Source organism: Convolutriloba macropyga, chromosome 7 (genome assembly GCF_964194025.1).
Source record: "Convolutriloba macropyga chromosome 7, txConMacr16.3, whole genome shotgun sequence".
In the NCBI taxonomy this organism is placed as follows: domain Eukaryota; kingdom Metazoa; phylum Xenacoelomorpha; order Acoela; family Convolutidae; genus Convolutriloba; species Convolutriloba macropyga.
Window position 1 is genome coordinate 70,494,919 of NC_134474.1, and position 20,709 is coordinate 70,515,627.

At 35.1% G+C, this 20,709-nt stretch overlaps 1 protein-coding gene across 2 annotated transcripts in view; it reads left to right on the forward strand.

The window, feature by feature from the left end:
• The first annotated feature begins 20,399 nt into the window (after positions 1 to 20,399).
• The window catches only part of LOC142342495 (sodium-coupled neutral amino acid transporter 7-like), a 31,308-nt gene continuing 30,998 nt past the window's right edge, over positions 20,400 to 20,709 (forward strand). For both annotated transcript variants that reach the window (XM_075393839.1, XM_075393840.1), the window contains exon 1: positions 20,400 to 20,705. In XM_075393839.1, coding sequence (XP_075249954.1) covers positions 20,648 to 20,705 — 58 coding nt within the window. In that variant the 5' untranslated portion in view covers positions 20,400 to 20,647. The remainder of the gene's footprint in view (positions 20,706 to 20,709) is intronic.

Genomic DNA, 20,709 nt, shown 5'->3' on the forward strand with positions numbered 1-20,709 from the left:
CAATAGCAGTTTTTTGAAAACAGCTCTGTGATCGAACGCTCCTTGCATATTTACAGAATAGTAGCTTTCTGACCTCTGCCATGTGTGTCTAAACCTGTGTCTCCTGTGATACGGGAATAATAACATCGGTTGTGTGACGTTGGTTTGGGGTGCTTGTGTGTCTTCTCCATCTGACAGGTGGAGTGTTAGTTTGCTGGTTTATCCCTCCTTCATCAGTATCTACAGTATAGGGCTGCCTCTGCAATAAGTGATATCGAGGCCCTTCGTATACGGGTTGTAAGTTGTGTCTCTGCCCCTCGGGGTAAAATACGCTAACTGGTATACCTTCGTTATCAGAAAATTGCGAGTTCGTGCGATATCCACTGGCACCTACAGAAAAAACGGAGGCTGAAAACCTTTGTTATTTTACATTCAATTTATAACTAATGCCAAAATCTGTAATTATGTAAAATTATAATTGTATATGCTAATCATAGCCTACAAAATCAAAATGCACATCCGTTTGAGGTCACTTCAGTTATGAAAAAAATGACCCCAAGTAAGCTTGATAATGAGCAAATTACAATAACGTCTACTTTTTGTATACTTCTGTCGTTTTGTAAACAAATATTGTATACAGATTGCACCTAAAATCTATCCCATCTTCACCAGAATTAAGTTTCTGTCAACGCTATCAAATTTCCTAAATTTTCCGCTTTGGATGCCACAGCGCCTAGAGGAGCTAGGTTGTTGTTCCTAACTTTTTAAAAAATAGTAGGAGCGATTTAAAGCTGTCCTTTTCCTTATTATCTGTTCCAATTTCAAACTTTCTTGCGCATCAGAGAGCGGTAAAAACCAACACCACTTTAAAGTACAACTTGCATCAAACCAATTGTGAATTATGTTCTAGAACAAAAGTGCAAAAACAATCAAGAGAACATTCGGCGTAAAAAAGGAGGCAATCACGTTTAAAATAATTGCTGAAAAACTTTGTTGGAGAGAAATTATAAACCATCATAGATGAAAATTTTTTCGTGAACGTTTTTTAGGTTACAATGCCTGTAAGGTTACAAGGTCTCTAAACTTACAAGGTGGGTAAGGTTATAAGGTAAGTAAGGTTTATAAATTTTCCCTACAATATGTCAAAAACAACCAACGGAGGTCCAACAAAATGCTGAAGACGCAGACCCGGCTGAAATTTCCAGCAACCAAACTATCCTTTGATGCTAGATTTAAAAAGCTGTTTTCAAAAACTGAAAATCAATATCAGGAAGCCAGAAGTCACGAATATTTTTCTTCAACGCAATATTTATTTGCGTCCTGTGACCTCGCTACAATTGTCGAGCGGAAAGGTAATTCAAGTACAACTGGATTTAATTTTAAACTCAAAACTTGTCATAGAATATTTTCATTCATTTTTCATTTCACCAATAATGAATAAGGACATTGCATTTTGCTGCTTTCCGCACATAGGTATTAAGATCAAGAAAGTAAGCTAATAAATCCGACACGCTCGAATTTTGGTAAGTAAGTCAGTAGACTTCCTTTTTTACAGTGTGCCCAATCTAGCGAAAAGTGTAAATGACTTTTACACTTTGATCAGGTGTATTAGTCCTTTGATCATGCTTCGATTAGGGGGAATTAGTTGCCAATTTTTGCATTGCTATTTTCGCTAGATTGCGGATAAGGGGACGGGATAAAATTAGGGACAAAGAAACGTCAATTTGGTCGGTGATATTCGCACTGTCGCTGATCTTGGAAAATTTTGCTTAAATTCGGAAAAACAACAAACGTTGCGTTAAATCTGGCCATTTTTGCCCTTAAAAATTCTCCGATATCATTTGCCACCAAAAATCACCCCATATGGTCACAGGTCTAGATTTTATTGGATTATCTGAAGCTTACTCTATAATAGTAAATGACAAGACTCGGGTTGACAAAAAATTATAATCATAGAACTTTCATCTTTTGGAGCATCGAATTCATACATTTGAATATTCACAGGGAAATGGTACGACTACAAATTTGTCAAAATGAAAGTTTTATTAACATTAATATTCCATTATAGTTCGATCATTATAACATTTTAATAAATGGAAGTTCTACGGTTAAAAACTTTATTTTTGGAATTTCCATACTAAGAAAGTTCTGTGACTACAACTTTGTATTCCACAATAAATCTAGCCAGCAGATTGACGGAAAACAGCCGCCGTTGATTTGCTTGATGCACATCGGGATTGAAACAGAAAAAGAAAAAAGATGAGATAACCGAATTTTTTCTGTTATTTTTTTGTGTCAAAATGTGTTCTAATTTGGTGTGCACTTTCAGTTGAATTCTAAAACTTTACTTAATTCAGCTTCTAAACTGAAAGCTAATAAGCTTATTACCAATGTCCGCTAGCAAACACTCTAATGAAAGTTGATAACCTAATCCTCAAGGACCTAATGGCCGGGTTTTATCGGTTTATCCCGTCTCTTTTAATTTTGCTATTTTGATTTTGACAGCATTCATTACATTTCGTAATTCAATGATTGAAAGAATTTAAAATGCATTTGGTTGAAAAAGTGAGTGAAATAAGTCACAAGTCAAACGTGAAAGTCGTGATTTATGTAAACCGAAAAACGTGATCAAAAGGTAAACGAATTAAAAAACATAGCAGGACAAGTCCTTAAATACAATCCAAGTAATTAAATGAATGACAGACCTAATGAACCTGACCAGCAGATCAATTGAACAATCCCAGCCAACAAGACAAAATCTCAAAAGTTGAGAAACTATAAGAATCAAACAAACTAACCAAAAAATGATCATTGCTAAAACCCTTGAAGCTTTTAACTTGAAGGCCATATATGACTCATTTCAAAATACCCATTAACTCACGCAAAAACCTTGAAAGAGATCAATCTGCCACTAAAAGTAGATAAATTGGACAAATATGACAAATGCATCAAGAAACTGAGAAGAGAAAATTTAAAGAAAATTTCCAAAAATAGGGCTATAGAAAGGTCAAAACATTTCTTTGACTCTGGAGATCTGTTTTGTAAACCGTCTACAACATTTAAAAAGTTTCGCTGGCCAGTAAAGATAGTTAAACTCAGAGAATGACAAAAAAATCGAAAAATTTGAAAAAAATCAAAAAATTTAAATTGCAAGCTTTATTTAAAAATTCCGTCCAATTGCAAAATTTAAAAATTGAAAACTATTTTATTGCCCCTAAAAATTATGTAGTAACATACTAGCAAACCCTAAAGGAGGTTCCCTGGCCCTTTGAATAAAAATTTCAAAAATTTAAAGAAAAAAATTGCAACTTTATCAAAAAATTGGTAAAAGATAATAAAATGTTGAATACCATTCCATGGCCAAAAACTAATGTCAGCAAACTCTTAGCGAGCCCTAGATGAAGATTCTTGCAAAATTTGAAAAAAAAATTTGAAAATTTGAAAAAAAAAGTTTGATTAAAAAAATTGGTAAAATTCATGAAGTTAAAATATTTAAAACCACTTCATTACCACTAGAAACTATGCAATAACCTATTATAATAACCCAGAGGAGTTTTGTTTTTTGACGCTAAAGTCTGAAACAACTCAAAAAATGACAAAAATTGTCAAACAATTTGAAAAAATTGTCAAACAATTTGAAAAAAGCTCAAAGTCATGAAAACAGGTGTGAAAGCGTATTACAAAAAACATAGCTGGCAGATTGAAATTTCGGTTCAAAGAAATTTCGTTTACTTAACAGACCTAGAACAGACTGAGTGAATTGGGAAAACCATTTCTAAAAAAATCATACCAAAAATATTTTTTAAAAAAACAGAAAACCAATGTCAAAATGCCGAATGTGTGAAATGCGAGAAATGGAAATTTGGTTCAAGCAAAAAAAACTAGACCTAGAATGAACTATGAATGGATTGGGAAAATCATTTAGAAAAAAAATCCGATCCAAAAAGTCGAAGAAAACAATAAAAATCACAATGAAAATACAAAAAATGTGAACAAAAAACCTCTAGCGAGAAAGCGAATTTTTGTTCAATCACCGTTTTCGCATTCTACTTTAAAATTAGAGCGAAAAATATTCACGCCGCGAAAAAACTCGCTTTTTCGCTCCACTTCCCGTTTCGGCTTGACCAAAATCACTAGTCCAATTTCACTTCAAAAATCATGAAAATGTGTGAACAGATCTTTAAAAAATATCTATCACTACCTCTTCCCTTTCAGCGTGAAATGTCTGCTTGGTGGCTTTAAAAATAGAGCGAAAGTTGACTTTAAGGGTGACCTTAAAAATAGAGCGAAAAATTTTTACTCTCTAAATAATAGCTGTTGAGACGCTGACGGCGGCTTTTAATAACTTATAAATGTCTGAATTATGAGGTCAACTCGAAGAGCTCTGCTTTGTCTCCAATTAGACTAGCAATCTGCATTAAGTTTCTTCTACAACGAGTTGTATTCAGACATCGTTTTCCGAAAATTTACTAATTTCTACAAAAAATGAATAGAGTAGAAGAATAGGTTGAAAAAAAATCTAAATGGACAAAATGAAGAATTTAGCTGAAATTGCATCGAAAGAGTAATAATTGCTGCAAATAGTGAAAATTAGTGAATAGTGATTGATAAAATTAAACTAAAGAAAAAAACAAAACTGTTTTGAATAAGCCGCACATGGTCAAAATTTTTTGATCGTGTGCGGCTTTTTCAGAACAGTTTTGCAGCAACTTTATCTCTCTCTCTCTCTCTCTCTCTCTCTCTCTCTCTCTCTGTGTGTCTCGCAGAGTAATGAGTGAAAACATATCATTCTTAAACTTCCCGCTGCTTTTTGCTGTATTCAATTTTTTGATCTAAACGCATGTTTCACGTGCGTAACTTGGCCTGATATCCTGTGAAAAAAAATACCAATTTTAAAAATTACGTCACCTTTGCTCTACCTAAAATGTAAAAAAATCACCATAAGTACAATTTGGTAAATAAACTCAAATAAGCTCTTAAAAAATTTAGTGGCACCAATAATAGCCTCCAGCTCTGTATTCGGGGCTATTAATATCAACATAAACGTAAAATTTTGTCTTTAATGTGACATCAAGTGTGGTTTTCCTCTCATAACTGAAAATTTAATTTTAGTGTTTCCTCATTTTTCTGATTTTAGCACTGTTATTAAAGACAACTCTTAACTCTCGGTAACATATTACTAGTTACTAGGTACTTTGAAATTGTTGTTGAGTTCAAAGGAATCTGACGTGACCCCAACTGCAATTGGTGCAATCTGCATGGTCACTCATCGAGTGGGCGCCTGTAGGTTTTTAAATGGTGTGATGTAGTCCCAAAATTAAAACGAACCAATGCTAAATCTTATTTACAGTGAACAGAATCCGCAAATGACAAAAATATCCATCACTTCCTCTCCCCTTTCAGCGTAAAATGTCTGCTTGATGGCTAAACAACTAGAAGACGTTCAATTAAATGGTTAATTAAAAGTTTGATATGATTGATTTTTTTGGGTTGCAATGTCCGTAGACAAAATTTTTTTTTCATTGAACTTTTTCGTTGGGCAAAGAACAAATCGTCAGCGAAATTTCTGCTTCTCTGCCAGTTTCCAAAGAAGCTATTATTGTTCTTGTTCATAAGAAAATCAAGTTATATGACAGCAGACATCAAAACTAAAATGATCACACAAGATGTTTACCAATAATTTCCTAAATGAAACTTGGCAGAGGTTCTACTAAAATTACCTCCATTGAAACGACAAATTTTCCAGTTCAACTATTCGGATGTTATCAAATAAAAACAAAAGTCGTTTCACTAAAAGTTTTTTCAAAAAATTAAAATTCCCAAATAACAAATGCAGGCAAACTGAAAACGAAACAAGAAACATATTTTTTTTGGTCGCAAAGCAACAGAGCAAAGTTCTAAACTTTTATAATTTTTTATAATATTGTGAATTATCTAGTATGGTGAATTTAGGGTGAATATGAAGAAATCTGTGAAATGAGAACAAATAGTTCAGTGGTACCTTCTGAAACTCATACCAACAAAATTCGAACATAAAAAATATTAAACTCATTTTAAAATGCAATTTTCTTATAATGAAAATGTAAGTTATGGTTCTGATAAGCAGGCAGTGAAGTTAAAAAATGAAACTTAGAGCTTAATTCAGGGGCCAAAGATAAATTTTCAAGTATTCCAAGCTCATTCAGCTGAAAAAAAAACAAACAATTTTGTAGAAATACCAAAAATATCTCACACTTGAGCTGTTATTGTTTTTTCAGAAAGTGCCTATGTTCTTCAGACTTTCGTGCGTTCATATTCAGATTTCGAGCGTTTTTCGATGCTTCCAGACTAGGTATTTTTTGAGCGCACGACGCCCCCCTCTCGTGCATTCATCTTCGGTCTGGACATACCTGCTTCCGTGTGGAACCTCAACCTGGGTAGTTTTTTACATGTATCATAAATTATATACGCATGCTTTTCGCTCCTCATCCCCTACTGTAATAATTAGCTTACCTTACATTTGGCCTTTAACTTTTTTGTATACATAATTCTTAACTCACCCAAAGATACGTGTGAACGGGACACGTAAACGTAAACACCTTTCACATAGTCACCAATCTCTTTTCGTCTCCAGAACCATAAGAGGGAAAACAGGGAAAACAGGGAAAAGCTGATAACTCCAATGCCAATAGGAATTTGGAAGAATACCCTAATTAACTCTTCTGCAAGCGAACCGGTCATTACAGCAATGAAAACCAGCACTGGGAAAACTTTGGACGGCCTCTCTGTCTGCTCAGCATTGTAACCCGGGCCGAGGATTTTGGCCAAAATTATGTAAGATCAGCGGCAACTAGCGTTGAAAAGTCGGAAAATTCACCGCAATTTTCTTACATAATTTTGCGTTGAATGCGTTGAATTTAAAGACAAAAATCCAACGCATTCAGCGCAAAATTATGTAAGAAATGGCGGTGAATTTTCTGACTTTTCAACGCTAGTTGCCGCTGACCTTACATATTTAGCGTTGAATTTAGCGTAGATCTTACATATTTAGCGTTGAATTTAGCGTAGATATTACATTTTTTTTGCGTTGAATTTAGCGTTGATCTTACAAAAAATCAACGCGTAGAACTCTGGGTATAGGACTCGAACCACTGACCTCCTGTTTAGTTGTCGCCTCTTCTACCATTGCGCCACCGTACCTTGGTTTCCTTAAGAGCCGAAATCCTTATAAAGCGTAGATCTTACATATTTTGCGTTGAATTTAGCGTAGATCTTACATATTTTGCGTTGATTTTAGCGTAGACCTTACATATTTTGCATTGAATTTAGCGTAGAACTTGCATATATTTCGTTGAATTTAGCCTAGATTTTACATATCTTTTGTTGAATTTAGCCGAGATCTTACATAATTTCAACGCATTCAACGCATTTATCATGTGAGAAGTACTAGGAAAAATTTAATTTTTTTTTTAAGTTTTGAAAAAAATTTGAATTCCAAAAATGGTCTGAAATGGTTTTTGCACCGTAAGAGAGCAAATGGTTATTTTTTGCTGGCTTCATTTTTCTCAATTGTGCAGTATAGGGGTCGAAACAGTAAAAAAATTAATTTTTCGAAAAAAAACTTGAAAAATTTGAAATCTTCAAATGGTCTGAATTGGATTTTGCACTATAAAAGAGCACTAAAAAAGATTTTTTCTGACTTCTTGTTACTCATCTTTGGACTATAGGGTTCGAAATAGTGAAAAAATTAAATTTTCGAAAAAACTTGAAAAAGTTTTGAAATCGTAGAATGGTCTGAAACGGATTTTGCACTAAGAAAGAACACTAAAAAGTGATTTTTCTCACCTGTGCAGTATAGGGTTGAAACAGTTAAAAAATTAACTTTTTGAAAAAAAAAACTTGAAAAACTTGAAACCGTAAAATGGTGTCAATTGAATTTTGCACTATAAAAGAGCACTAAAAAATGATTTTTCTCTGATTTCACTTTTCTCACCTTTGCAGCATAGGGGTCGAAACAGTGAAATTGATTTTTCGAAAAAAAACTCGGAAAAGTTTTGAAATTGTAAAATGGTCTCAAATGGATTTTGCACTATAAAAGAGCACTAAAAAGTGGTTTTTTGCTGACTTCGCTTTTCTCACCTGTGAAGCATAGGGTTCGAAACAGTGAAAAAATTGACTTTTTGAAAAAACACTTGAAAAACTTTTGAAATCATAAAGTGGTCTGAAATGGAATTCAAAAAATTCAACCTTAAATTTGTAAGATCTAAGCCAAAATTCTACGCAAAATATGTAAGATTGGTGTTGAAAGCGTTGAATTTATGTAAGATCTACGCTAAATTCAACGCTAAATATGTAAGATCTACGCTAAAGTTCAACGCTAAATATGTAAGATCTACGCCAAAATTCAACGCTAAATATGTAAGATCTACGCCAAACTGCAACGCAAAATATGTAAGATTGGCGTTGGATGCGTTGAATTTATGTATGATCTACGCTATATTCAACGCTAAATATGTAAGATCTACACTAAAGTTCAACGCTAAATATGTAAGATCTACGCCAAAATTCAACGCAAAATTATGTAAGATTGGCGTTGAATGCGTTGAATTTATGTAAGATCTACGCTAAATTCAACGCTAAATATGTAAGATCTACGCTAAAATTCAACGCTAAATATGTAAGACCTACGCCAAATTTCAACGCAAAATATGTAAGATTGGCGTTGAATGCGTTGAATTTATGTAAGATCTACGCTAAATTCAACGCTAAATATGTAAGATCTACGCTAAAATTCAACGCTAAATATGTAAGATCTACGCCAAAATTCAACGCAAAATTATGTAAGATTGGCGTTGAATGCGTTGAATTTATGTAAGATCTACGCAAAATTCAACGCTAAATATGTAAGATCTACGCTAAAATTCAACGCTAAATATGTAAGATCTACGCCAAAATTCAACGCAAAATTATGTAAGATTGGCGTTGAATTTATGTAAGATCTACGCTCAAGCGTAGATCTTACATAAATTCAACGCATTCAACGCCAATCTTACATAATTTTGCGTCTTTTAGCGTTGACACCTCGGCCCGGGAATGATAAGAATGTAGAAAAGCATAGCCTGGTATGGTCACAAACCATATAGGGTAAAGCCGGTTGTAAGGTATTTGGCAAGCTAAATCACCGTAGTGCCAATGGAATTTGAACGAGTATGGGTTGGTTGCTGGTGTACTTTGGGGTTCATAATTGCTCATTTCAGTGGAGGCGTTTTTGTATATGTAGGCTTGATTTATCTGGAAATAGGAGTCTCCATACATGTTGTAAAAGTCTAAAAATGGTTTTGATTCCTTGTTCTCATGAAGATTATTTGTAAAATAAAATAACCGAAAACATTGATCCATAATGATGCACCCAAGTTCAAACATTGCTAACTCCACGTAACTTCTGAAGGTAATATGCGCAAGAAGAGCGACTACAATCAAGAAATTGACAGAGTACCAAAGGGGAAGTATTTTTAGACACGTGTCGGTGAAAACACCGTCAAAGCGGAAAACAGTTTCGTCTTTAAATAAAATAATGATGAGAGTGGCTGTAGCTCCAAATGTTGTGGTAAGGACGATAAATGATATTTGATATGACTTCTTAGTAAAAAACTTCACTTTTCGTTGCAAACTCATTGGAAATCGCGCTATCAAGAACATGAACGAACTTGCTCCACAAACACCATAACCAACATACAAAACATATTTCATGAAGTCAGGGACCATTGTTACAGATACTGAAAGGAAAATTAGGAAGAAAACTGCGAAAAGGGATGCCAGTTTGTTGAACCGAGCAATGTATACACTGAATTCAATTCGGCGATTGTTTCGGCTACAGTCTACGAACTGATCTAACGAGTAGACTATATGTTTTCGGTCGCACTTTTTAAGTCCAATGATTGATAATAAAATTAATACTGTCAGTATTTGCATCCCAAACGAACTGTAAATGCTATAGATAAAGGGGGCATCGTTGACATCAATCAGATAGCTAGTCATGGTTGTATTAACCATGTAAGCGTCTTTCAGCATCGCTAAGAGTCTTGCAGTAGGAACGGCGGCAAGACAGGGTGTTTTTGTGCGGGCAAACATCCAAGGTGCCGTGACCTTGAATGAATTCAGTCCTTCTCCCGTAACTTTGATAACATACTCGTACGTTGAATTGGTGTACGAAACGATGGCAAAAACTCCAGCATAATTCTGAGGACTTGTTTTGACGTAGGCGTCAACAAAATCATCAAAATTGTAGCTTGTTAAATCGTACGGAATTACTTTAAATACACTGTTTTCACAGAAGAAACACTTTAAGCGGTCAAATAATTTGTCAGAAAACAACATGACTCGTGGTTTTTCGATCAATTGTACAACTCGTTCTCCAACATAGCACACATCGCAGAGAGTAAAATTTTCCCCAGTCAACTTTTTATGTACATGAGATTCGCAAACTGCCCAATTTAAAGACTTGACTAATTTGAGCCAAATTCCAATACTAATGCTATATATGAAGGTAAAACTAAGTATGTAACTAATTATACTATTGATAGTAATAAACATCATTTAGAAACTAAAGAACAATATAAAATAGCTATTGATCCATTTGATGATAAAGGAATTGGAGATAGTAATGGTGAATTTAGGTTTTATGATTAATTTTTTATAAAGTAATAGCAAATTAGTAAATTTAGTCAAAAAATGATATATTTTTTATTTAAGTAGAAAAAAATGAGAATATAGTTAAAAAATAAAGAAAAATATAGTAATTTTCAGATAAGGGTATATGGCTCGGCTCCATGATGCGGACGTCACCATATACACATTACTATGTTGTAATACACATTGTTTCCTTGTTGATATAATTATTGTAAACCGGGGATCAAAGTCCAATCATCCAAAGAAGGCATCGGTACTTTACATGATTAACAAAACATTGGGCGCAGAACCCATGGCCCAAGCGTCAGGTTTTTTAGACACATGTGGACAGATATACAGCATCAATGACTTAGAGTTAGTGGCCTAGTGGGGAAATCGAACATTTCAAACAGTTTTTACACGGAAACAATTTTACTGTTGTAATTGATAACCGTGCTTTACTGTCAGTTCTAAAACATATTAGGGCAAACAAATCATATCAGAAAAGAATACCTCCTTCGACAGCTTGGTTAAGTCATATGAATTTATCATACAGCATATGCTCTGATGTGATTTGGGTTTTTGACTTTGTTGATTTTGCGTAGGCCGACGGGACAAGCCAGTCGAATATCCAAATACGATGAAGAATGTGTATTAACATAAATCAAAATGCTAGAACACTGCGCCTTAAAAAACCTTCGCCTATTTGAACAGAGAGAAATGCTGGTGATCAAATTCAAAAAAAAGCTATCGAACTAGCACGCGATAATTAAGTCATCCCTCTATATATGGATAGTAAAGTGCAAATTTCAATTAATTCGTTCGATGAAGAGAAATACGAAATTCAAATGCGCTTTTTGCCAATCGTCCACCTACAACCAAATTGCAGTCTCTCAACTTTTTTATTCTATCATTCAAGAAAATTCAATACAAAACCTTACTAAGGGGAACACATTTCTCTTAATTGTACTACATTTTTGCTCTTAAACTTCTAAAGATAATACTACACTGACTTCATCTAACTTAAACAGCCTTACCAGAGAGCAGGTTACTCAAATCACTAATCATAAAGACGAATTTGATCCCTCAGAAGTCGACAGTCCATTATGAACCTAACGAGTGCGTCGAAATCTAACCCCAAAGTATCAATAGTAGTTGAGTTCCAAGAAATATTGGTCAACGTTTTCAAAAGAAACTTTATAGCCACGATGACTTCAAAGGACGCGGTACTTGAAGGAATGTGGGACTGTGTAAATAAAGACAAATAAATATTTCAAAAACTCTTGGTTTATATACACTATGGAACCATAATGGAAAGACCTACACGTCAAACAAGATTCCTTGTGCTTTGATGACGGGGTAGCCGTTGCAAACAATCTGAATGATGCTATGATTGAGTCATTCCTTATGTCTCACCCTGGAAAACGGGGACGACAGATTTATCACTGAACGCATGCTGACCTAACTTATTTAGAACCTTTTGGTGAAAGCCTCGTAGTTTACTCCGTGCACTTCCATAGGCAAGAATATCAAAAAATCCCGAACTCTAAGTTCCCTCCGTTATCGAAAAAAAGTGCCCCATGAAGAACTGCAATTGGCCTTTGCGGGATCATTACTTGATATTCAAAATCAACAATTTTTTATACAGGTAACGGAAGAACATTTTGGATGATTTTTTACCGCAAAAACTTGCACGAAATAATCAAGCGTTTTTGAAATACATTTCATGGAGTAGTATATTAGTAGGCACGTGGTACCACGAAATATTCCAGTCGATCAGGACGGCAGTCTAAATGATAATCAGTTTAAAAGATCTGCAATAAAATTAACTATAAATTGATTCAGGGACGTTAAACGACATTCAAACTATCGATCTCTGAAAAATGGTTTACTCTGACTATCAATCGCAAACTATACTTTTCAGTGCGTGAAACTGATTAAAAGAACATGGACACTAATTTTGCAAAATCGATTAATCAAATAATTTATCAGCTTCGAATCTGTAAACAGCAAACGACTCCAATCTAGCCATTCCAGTTTCTTTATGGTCAATAACTGAATACCCCAATAAAAATCTTAGCAACAGAACCCGATCAACGCATACTATACTGGAATATAGTAAAAGATGCTGTTTAGATGCGGAAACGCTCAAAGGTGACCAAATTCTCCTGATAGTTACTAGAACAACATAGACTATCGAAGTGATGACAACAAAAGCAACGAAAGGCTGCTCGAGAGGATGCGACGGCCCGATGCAAACATAATCCGGAAATTGGAAACTGTTGTATGTACCTCTATGATCAAAGGCAAACAATTCCATGAGCCAAAGCTTCTGCGCGCCATGCAATCGCGAACAAGAAGATCTAAGAAACATGCCAAGCGAAAATTAGATGGTGTATTTGGAGTGCTAGCTCCTGTGACAATCATCGATTTTACTTCTACAACCTCCAAGATTATTGAACCCTGCCATGCCGTGGTGATAGTTCTCAACGGCATTGCACTAACCAGTTCCGTGGATCGCAATCGAGACCATCTTGTGAGAAAACACACGGAAGAAATACCTGCACCACACACCACGGGCCTCAAAAAGAGGATCTACGGCGAATTTCTGTTATAAAGAAGAAAACAAATGTCGAAACCGAGTAAGCACACGACGATCAAGACAACAAAATTCAACCGACAACGAGAGCTATAAATAAGAGTACCGAAACTCAAACGAGCTAAACGCTAATCGGGGCCTTCACCAAGACGCCGAGTCTACGCTATCCTTCCTCTACCTAATCTGAAGGGAATCAGTTATCACTCGTACCGTACAATCAAGTAGCAACAACATCAAGCTCAATCCAACCAAAACAGTCCTGCTCCAACTCTTCAAATAGCAGCCGAGAAGTCAAAAGTCTTTGGCTGTAGCGAAAAAAAAAACGCCAACATATCAGGAACAAACGAACTAAATTGTCTCCCGAGGATTGGGTCAAACTCTATGTTTCCCGACAGGCAGAATATTCAATTTGGTTCGTATTTCTTTTCGCAATTCTTTATCTCGTTATCGCTGTTGTGTTAAGTTGAACAATTTCCCTACATTTCTCCTCCTGTAGAAATTATCTCTGGAAAATCTAAATTTTTTTCTTCATGAATGTAATTTTGCCTAACAAACTCTTTTATTTAAAATTGATTATGAGAATGTGCAGTTACCAGGAGCCAGAGGAAACGAATGTCTTGGAAAAAAACCTATATCAGATCCTCCGTTTCATTGAAGGAGCGGCCAATACATTTCGAAATTGGTCTTCTCGCGGAAGAAGAAATTGTTTTGGATACATTTCTTTGTTGTCAACCTAACCGTGCTCATTTGCCAACAGAACTCAACTACAAATGTTCGCAGTTCGAATGTGCGGACAATCAATCACTTTAATTTTCTTGTCTTTCTGAAGAGAAGAGCAAATTTTTCTTGAAAATGGGTAATGCAAATCTAATTATTAACTGTTTGTGCTCCTATAATTTCCAATTACTTTAATTTTTTTGTGACGATCACTTTAATTTTTTTGTCTTTCTGAAGAGAAGAGCAAATTTATCTTGAAAATGGGTTATGCAAATCTTATTGTTAACTTTTTGTGCTCCGTTACTTAAAACTTTTCCCTTTACACTTAATATTTCGCAGTACTCTTTTTTCAAAAATTTTCATTGTCGTTACTTTTTTTCTGCAGCGGTGCAAAAAGGTAGAGAGACAATACCTCAAATAGTATTCGGTATTTGGTACTCGCGTTAACGTTTCTTTGTCTTGCTGCCTATGATGGTAGGGAACACTTATGTAGCTCTTGGCGTTCGACCCTGAAATATTTCACCGCTATGTTGAAGGCTAAACATTGCTAGTTTGTCTGCCTATATATAGAGCGTCCTTCTCCTATGTTTTTCGTGAGGAAACAAGTATGCAACAGACTGTTTGCATTGCCTTTCTTTTATCCTATGAGTAAAGACCACAAGTAATTGAACCCGACGATCAGATGCATGAGCTAGGAATAGCTCACGTCAGGTGCGATAAATTTAGTTTTTGTGAGTTTGTTTTGTTGTACAAATCATTTTCATGATCATAACTTTTTGTCCGCACTTAATTCATTGATTTGCTTTCCATATTTTGAACCTCAAGTTTTTGATTTCCAACCGGCGGATCATTCACTTCTGTTCGTATTTCTCTACGCAATTCATTCTCTCGATTTCACTGTTTGTGTTAAGTTGAACAGTTTATCTTGTTTTCTTGGCCTGCTTTTTTGATTCATGTAAGATTTCCGATCGCGTGCCCAAACACGTTCTCGGGAGCAAGTACTTCTGCTGAGCCTCGCGTTCTACTGGTATTCTCCCGGGTTCCTGTGCTTCTCCTCTGCTAGGGGAAAAACTCACTTCTGCTGTTGGCTACTGGACTAGGAAGAAGAAAAGAGTTGCAGCTAGAAGATTGAATTGAAGTTTTCTGGAGAGGGTAGCGGGAGAGACGGCCAAGTCCGTTGTTGAAGCTCCATAAAGTCCTCTCTTTTTATCCTATTTTCCACATGCCTTAAGTTTAGCCAATCAAATGTATTGACGTCAGAAATCTGCTTCTTTTGTTTTTGGTAATACGTACCGCATGGGGCATGAACTTGGAATTACCAACCTTCTCTTCAGCATCCTTTCCCATTTTGTTCATCAATACAAATTTTACTCAGAATCACATACCCGTATTTCAAATAAATTACTTTTTAATAAATTGCACATATGTGTTTCTACTAAACGAGGGGTTTGAAATTGGTACTTCATTAAAAAGGGTAATAAAATTTATTTTACGGTGTAATCAACCACCTGAGCCTCCGTTCCGTGCTAATTTTTGTTACTAAATTCAAACTACTTTTCCTATTCAGTATTTGCTTATAAATTTTGTTTGGTTTATCAATTTTGACGATTAGGTGGATCTTGGATCAACTACGAATGGAGACAATCAACGGAGAAAGAAATCAACAAGATCATTGGGTCAGTAGTAAAAAAAACAAAACTTAAAAGACAATTGTAGACTGTATATAAACATACTTTGTTCACATATCTTGGTAAATTAATCTTCTTTTAACTTATTCTCTTAGTCAAGCGAATAGCGCTTGATTCAGGCAGATTTCTTTTGTTATAAGCATTTTAGGCTATACAACAATTATTTAGTCGTAAATTTTGTCTATTTTTCAATCCTATATACCCCTCATCTGGTCCTGCTATTCTCCTGAATAGCAGTAATCAAGCAAAAATAAAATAAGCAACTGTAAAAATTTAGATCTTTGGGTAGAAGTCCAGCTTCCCTGCAGGCAGTTGGACTACAGGTTCTTCCTTCTCATTACTTTTGCTGAATGTGACTCTTTCTACTGCCGGTGACTCTTGTTTAAGTTTATTCGCAAGAAACAGCTGAAGTCTTCCCAGCAGCTTCCAGTGACCACAAGCAACTCCCAAACCAACTGCCAACAGAATAGCGAGGAATATAAAACTGTTGAAGGGAACCATACCGTGTTACATAAGCGTCTCGCTGTAGTCCTGACGTTGCGTCTTTTGTTGCTGTGCTGTATGAAGGGTTCTGCCAATTGAAGTAGTTTTTCGGCATCAATATTTTCGTCCGGTAGATGGTTTAGTGTCAATTTGACGGCTTTGAAGATCTCCGATTTCATATGATCTTTTTCGAGGGCTGGTGCCAGTGTGAACTGTTTTTCCACGTGATCAAATATTTCCTGTAGGATCCCGGGTAGTTGAATGTTTTTTATCTCTCCAGTGTCAACACTGCACACCTCGGGTTCCGGATGAAGGATTAGACTACCACTAGGGAGTTCTAGATGACCATTGCAGGGTGGTTGCACCAAATAAACTCTACAGCCAGGTATTTGGCCTGCTCGTGTGTCCATTGTTACGTTAAGAAGATGATAATTGTTGTGTTCCGACTGAAGAAGAAACATAGACTGCTTCAGGTATTGGGCTGACGTATTGATCGGCAACGCGATTATTTTGTGTGGACACAATTTCATCGCGTCAGTCTTTTGGTCAAAAAACAGCCTGCTAAGACATGAGCTCTTCGCTGATCTTGTTGGAGCAAACGAATTTTTGCAGAACCGAAGACGGTCAGTGTCATGGCATTTGACTAATTCAGATCTATCCAATACCCCAAAGAATTCTTGCCGTGGGGAGACGAAAAAGTAGTCTTTCTGAAAATCGTAAACTGTTGCAGTCTTTCCGCTGTTCAGTGGTTGTGGAATCGCCACAGTCCGATAGACTTGGTATTTTGCATAGGTGTAATGAAATGGAATTTCGAGTTCAATATGGAGTCCTTTGGATGTTATTTCGGCTTTTTTTACAAGTTCGATTTCGTAATATGCAGTCATCTCGCTCCTGCTGATAGCGGGGAACCATCCCGTTTGTTCCATCTTTGACACAATGTCCCTAATTTGTGGTGGCGGTAATAGTCCTTTGGTTAGAGAAACTAGGGCATCGCTTAGCACATATCCCTGGTCGGTCACAATGGCACGTGCAAAGAGAACTTGCCCACTTAGTTCGAATATAATTCTTAGCAGTATCTTGATCTGCAAGTTGACTTTCAGCCCATCATCGGGTCATTGGGATTTTTGCTTAATGAGACTAGGTAACAAGTTGACAAAAACAGGGGGCGAAATCCAAAAATCAATCATCATTTGTTAAAGCAAATAATTTCAAAAGTCTTTAAAATCATTAGCCTTTAACAAAATAAATCTTGGTAAATTTACTAAAAAGTCATAATGAAACAAATCGGACCTGTCTTTCGTTAAACAATGCCAAAAGAACGGACTAAAGATGGAGAAAAACTCATAAAATTACGAACGACAAATTACAAACATTGCGAAAACACAAATTAGTGAACCCAATAAAACCTTTAGCTATTATCAGAATATTATGTATTTTTATTTTTTATTTCATCTTCGATATATACTAATTCAGCTAAAAATATACCGGATGAAAAAACAAGTTCACATGGGCCACATTTGAAAATCATTGGGATCTTTTATTACGCGATTGTGCTAATGAAAGAGAAAGAAACACAAATACATCACTCACAGAACTTTATGAGAACGCATATTGCCCAACAAACAAAGCTTCACTTACGTCATAATACCAGTACACATGCTAATTTTTAAAATACAAGAAAATGTATTGTGCCTTTCAATGATTAGAATTAGTTACAGGTTCACGAAAAGGACAAAAAAACCGAAAGAACTTGAAAAATCATGAAAAATATTTAAAATGCATAGTATCCTAAACTGGCATAAGATAAATCGCTATGAACTGACTGCATCGGTTAATATCATTCAATCATTCCTCAATTACAACCTTATGAGACCAGTCAACACTTTACGGCTACCTAAAGAATAGAAAAACAGGCATCAGAAAATTCACAAAAAAAATGAGCGAGGGAAGTGCCGACGCCATTAAAAAACGAACATTTCAGTAACAACTTTTCTACTTTTAATCAATTTTTAACAGCAAAGGGGTTCTTTTTTTAAAAATTCGACTCCAATAAATCAACAAAAATGAACAAATACTTTAAAACCACGACATTTTTGAGAAATCCCGTAGTATCAACGCTATTATATTCAGTAAATTTCAACAGAAGCTAATAAGTACGCAATGTTATGCCTAGATGAGACAATGAGGATGTTGTTCATTCATAAGTCATCAATAAGACGTGACGATAAGTCATTGACTATGAAAACACCAACAACAAATACAGGCAAAATCCAAAAATTAAGTAGAAAAGTGCGAGAAGAAAATGTCGAAGCCATTTAAATCATAAGCTTTTCTGTGTAAAACTTTATGTATGATCCATTGAACGTCCTCTCTAAGTCAATGCAACTATCAATATTAGGATAATGTGATAAGAATTCAAAATGAACAAAATTATGAAAAATATCCAAAATTTTTAAAAAAATTATGACAACTCGTGCATCGAAGTCATAACACCAATAGCTGGAGAATAAAACCGGTAACTAGATTAGTTTTCATTGAAGTAGAAATAAGGGGTCAGTTCATTACTGAGACTGACTTGCAGTTCACGAAAATAAGCTTAAGATTGGTTGATGTTAAAAAAATCTCTCGAAAAATCATGTTTAAAGTCTTAACAGCCATTAAATTCAATAGCTTTCAAGAGAAATCAATAAATACTCTCAGCTATAACTTGAGTGGAGGACAAGGATACTTGGTATGCATAGATAATTATTAGGACATCACAATAAGTCTTATGACTATGGAAACAACGACAAATAACGGCAAAAACAAAAAATTCAGTAGAAAAGTGAGAGAAGAAAATGATGAAGCCATTTAAACCATAAGTTTTTCTCTGAGAACTTTATCCCTGATCCAATGAACGTATTACCTAAGCCAATGCAAGATATTAATATCAGGATAATGTGAGAAGATTTCATGAGGAACCTATAATACGAAAATAGCCAAAATTTTTCTTTAAAAATTTTGAAATCTTGTGGCATTGAAGTCAAATAACAAATACTTAGAAGATAAAACCTTTAACCAGAATAATTTTGGTTGCTTTAAAAAGAAAGGAAATCCTGTTAATACTGAGATTGACTTACAATTCACGAAAAAATGTTTATGATCGGTTAATGTTAAAAAAAAAGCAAAAATCATTTTTAAAGTCTTAACAGCCATCAGCTGTTCAATTCAAAGCTCTAGGTAGGTTCAGTTAATGCCCATTACGAAACCTATTGCGTTTTTAGTCAACGAGTTTTTGCCATAGGACTCTAAAAATTTAGTAAAATCTTCAAAAGAAAACCAAATTTTCATTTCAAAAATTACGAAAACTCAGATTCGAATATAAAAAAACGAGCGATTACTTGGAAACTATTTTTTTTTTGGTTCAATGAGCTTCAATAGGCTATCAATCAGATTATCATTAACGTAACCTCGATATGAAAAGTGACTAGTCTCAATGTGAAGTAAGGAAACAAAAAATATGAAAATCTTTCCAAAAAAATAGCTCTCAAATAGAATTCGAACATTTTTATTAGTAAACTTCCCTATGAGACCAGAACTAGTCTTTCTATCGCCTTTCGTCTATTAGGAACTCCAAAATTGATTCATACTGTGGCGTGAAATGTAATTTTGAATCAATATTTTTATTAAAAAAGATCTTAATTTGAAGAAAAATTTCACTAAAAGTGAACAAAATCATGCCAAATATCAAGTGTTCACACAAAACCTCATTCAATCCTCGATTACTCATCGAAAAAAAACGAAACTCAAAAAATCTTTTTAGTTGCGAATTCTACGTTGGACGAGCTTTTTAATGATACCACTCACATTTCTCTACGATGAATATATGGATCGGCGAAAATTGTCTGAACAAAAAAACCCATTTGAGTATATAGTTCCACCCCCCCCCCCCCCACAATGGCGGATCGGAACAATTATTTCAAATTTTTGAAATCTGTGACTTTTTTAGAATTAATTCCCACTCTGAAGCATTGAAGCCTCGGTTTTCTCGTATATTGATGGAAAATATCATGTTTGTAGGGTCCTTTTGCATACCTTTATTAAGTCCCCTAGATTAGCTGCTAAAACAGCGCTAGCAAATCGACCCACATTCTAATTTTATAGAACTTGATAACAAATGTTTACTTTTGGTGAACTAAACTATCCCCATCGTTGAGGTTATCGAGTAACGATTCAACTCAGTTCTTTTAGTTCTAATACTGGTTCGAGATTTCATGTGTATTTTAATTACATGCGGCTGACTTTCCTCTAAATGATGTTTTATTTGACTTATTTATTTGCTGGCTGTCAAGCGAATAATTATTGAAGCTTATCTTTTAGAGAATATGAAGAGTTATCACAATAAGCAGCGGTATTTTGGGTACAACGAACTGGACAAACTTTATGTCCGGCAGAGCTAAAGGAAGAATTTGAACATTTGGTGTGATATATGTATTTGTAATCGATATATGCTATCGATTAAAGTCTAACAATCGGGCTCAAAATTCTAGCTGAGATGCAATCAAGTGGTAGCAGCAAATCTTCTTTGTTAGGAAAGGGGGACGACAAAAAAGGTTA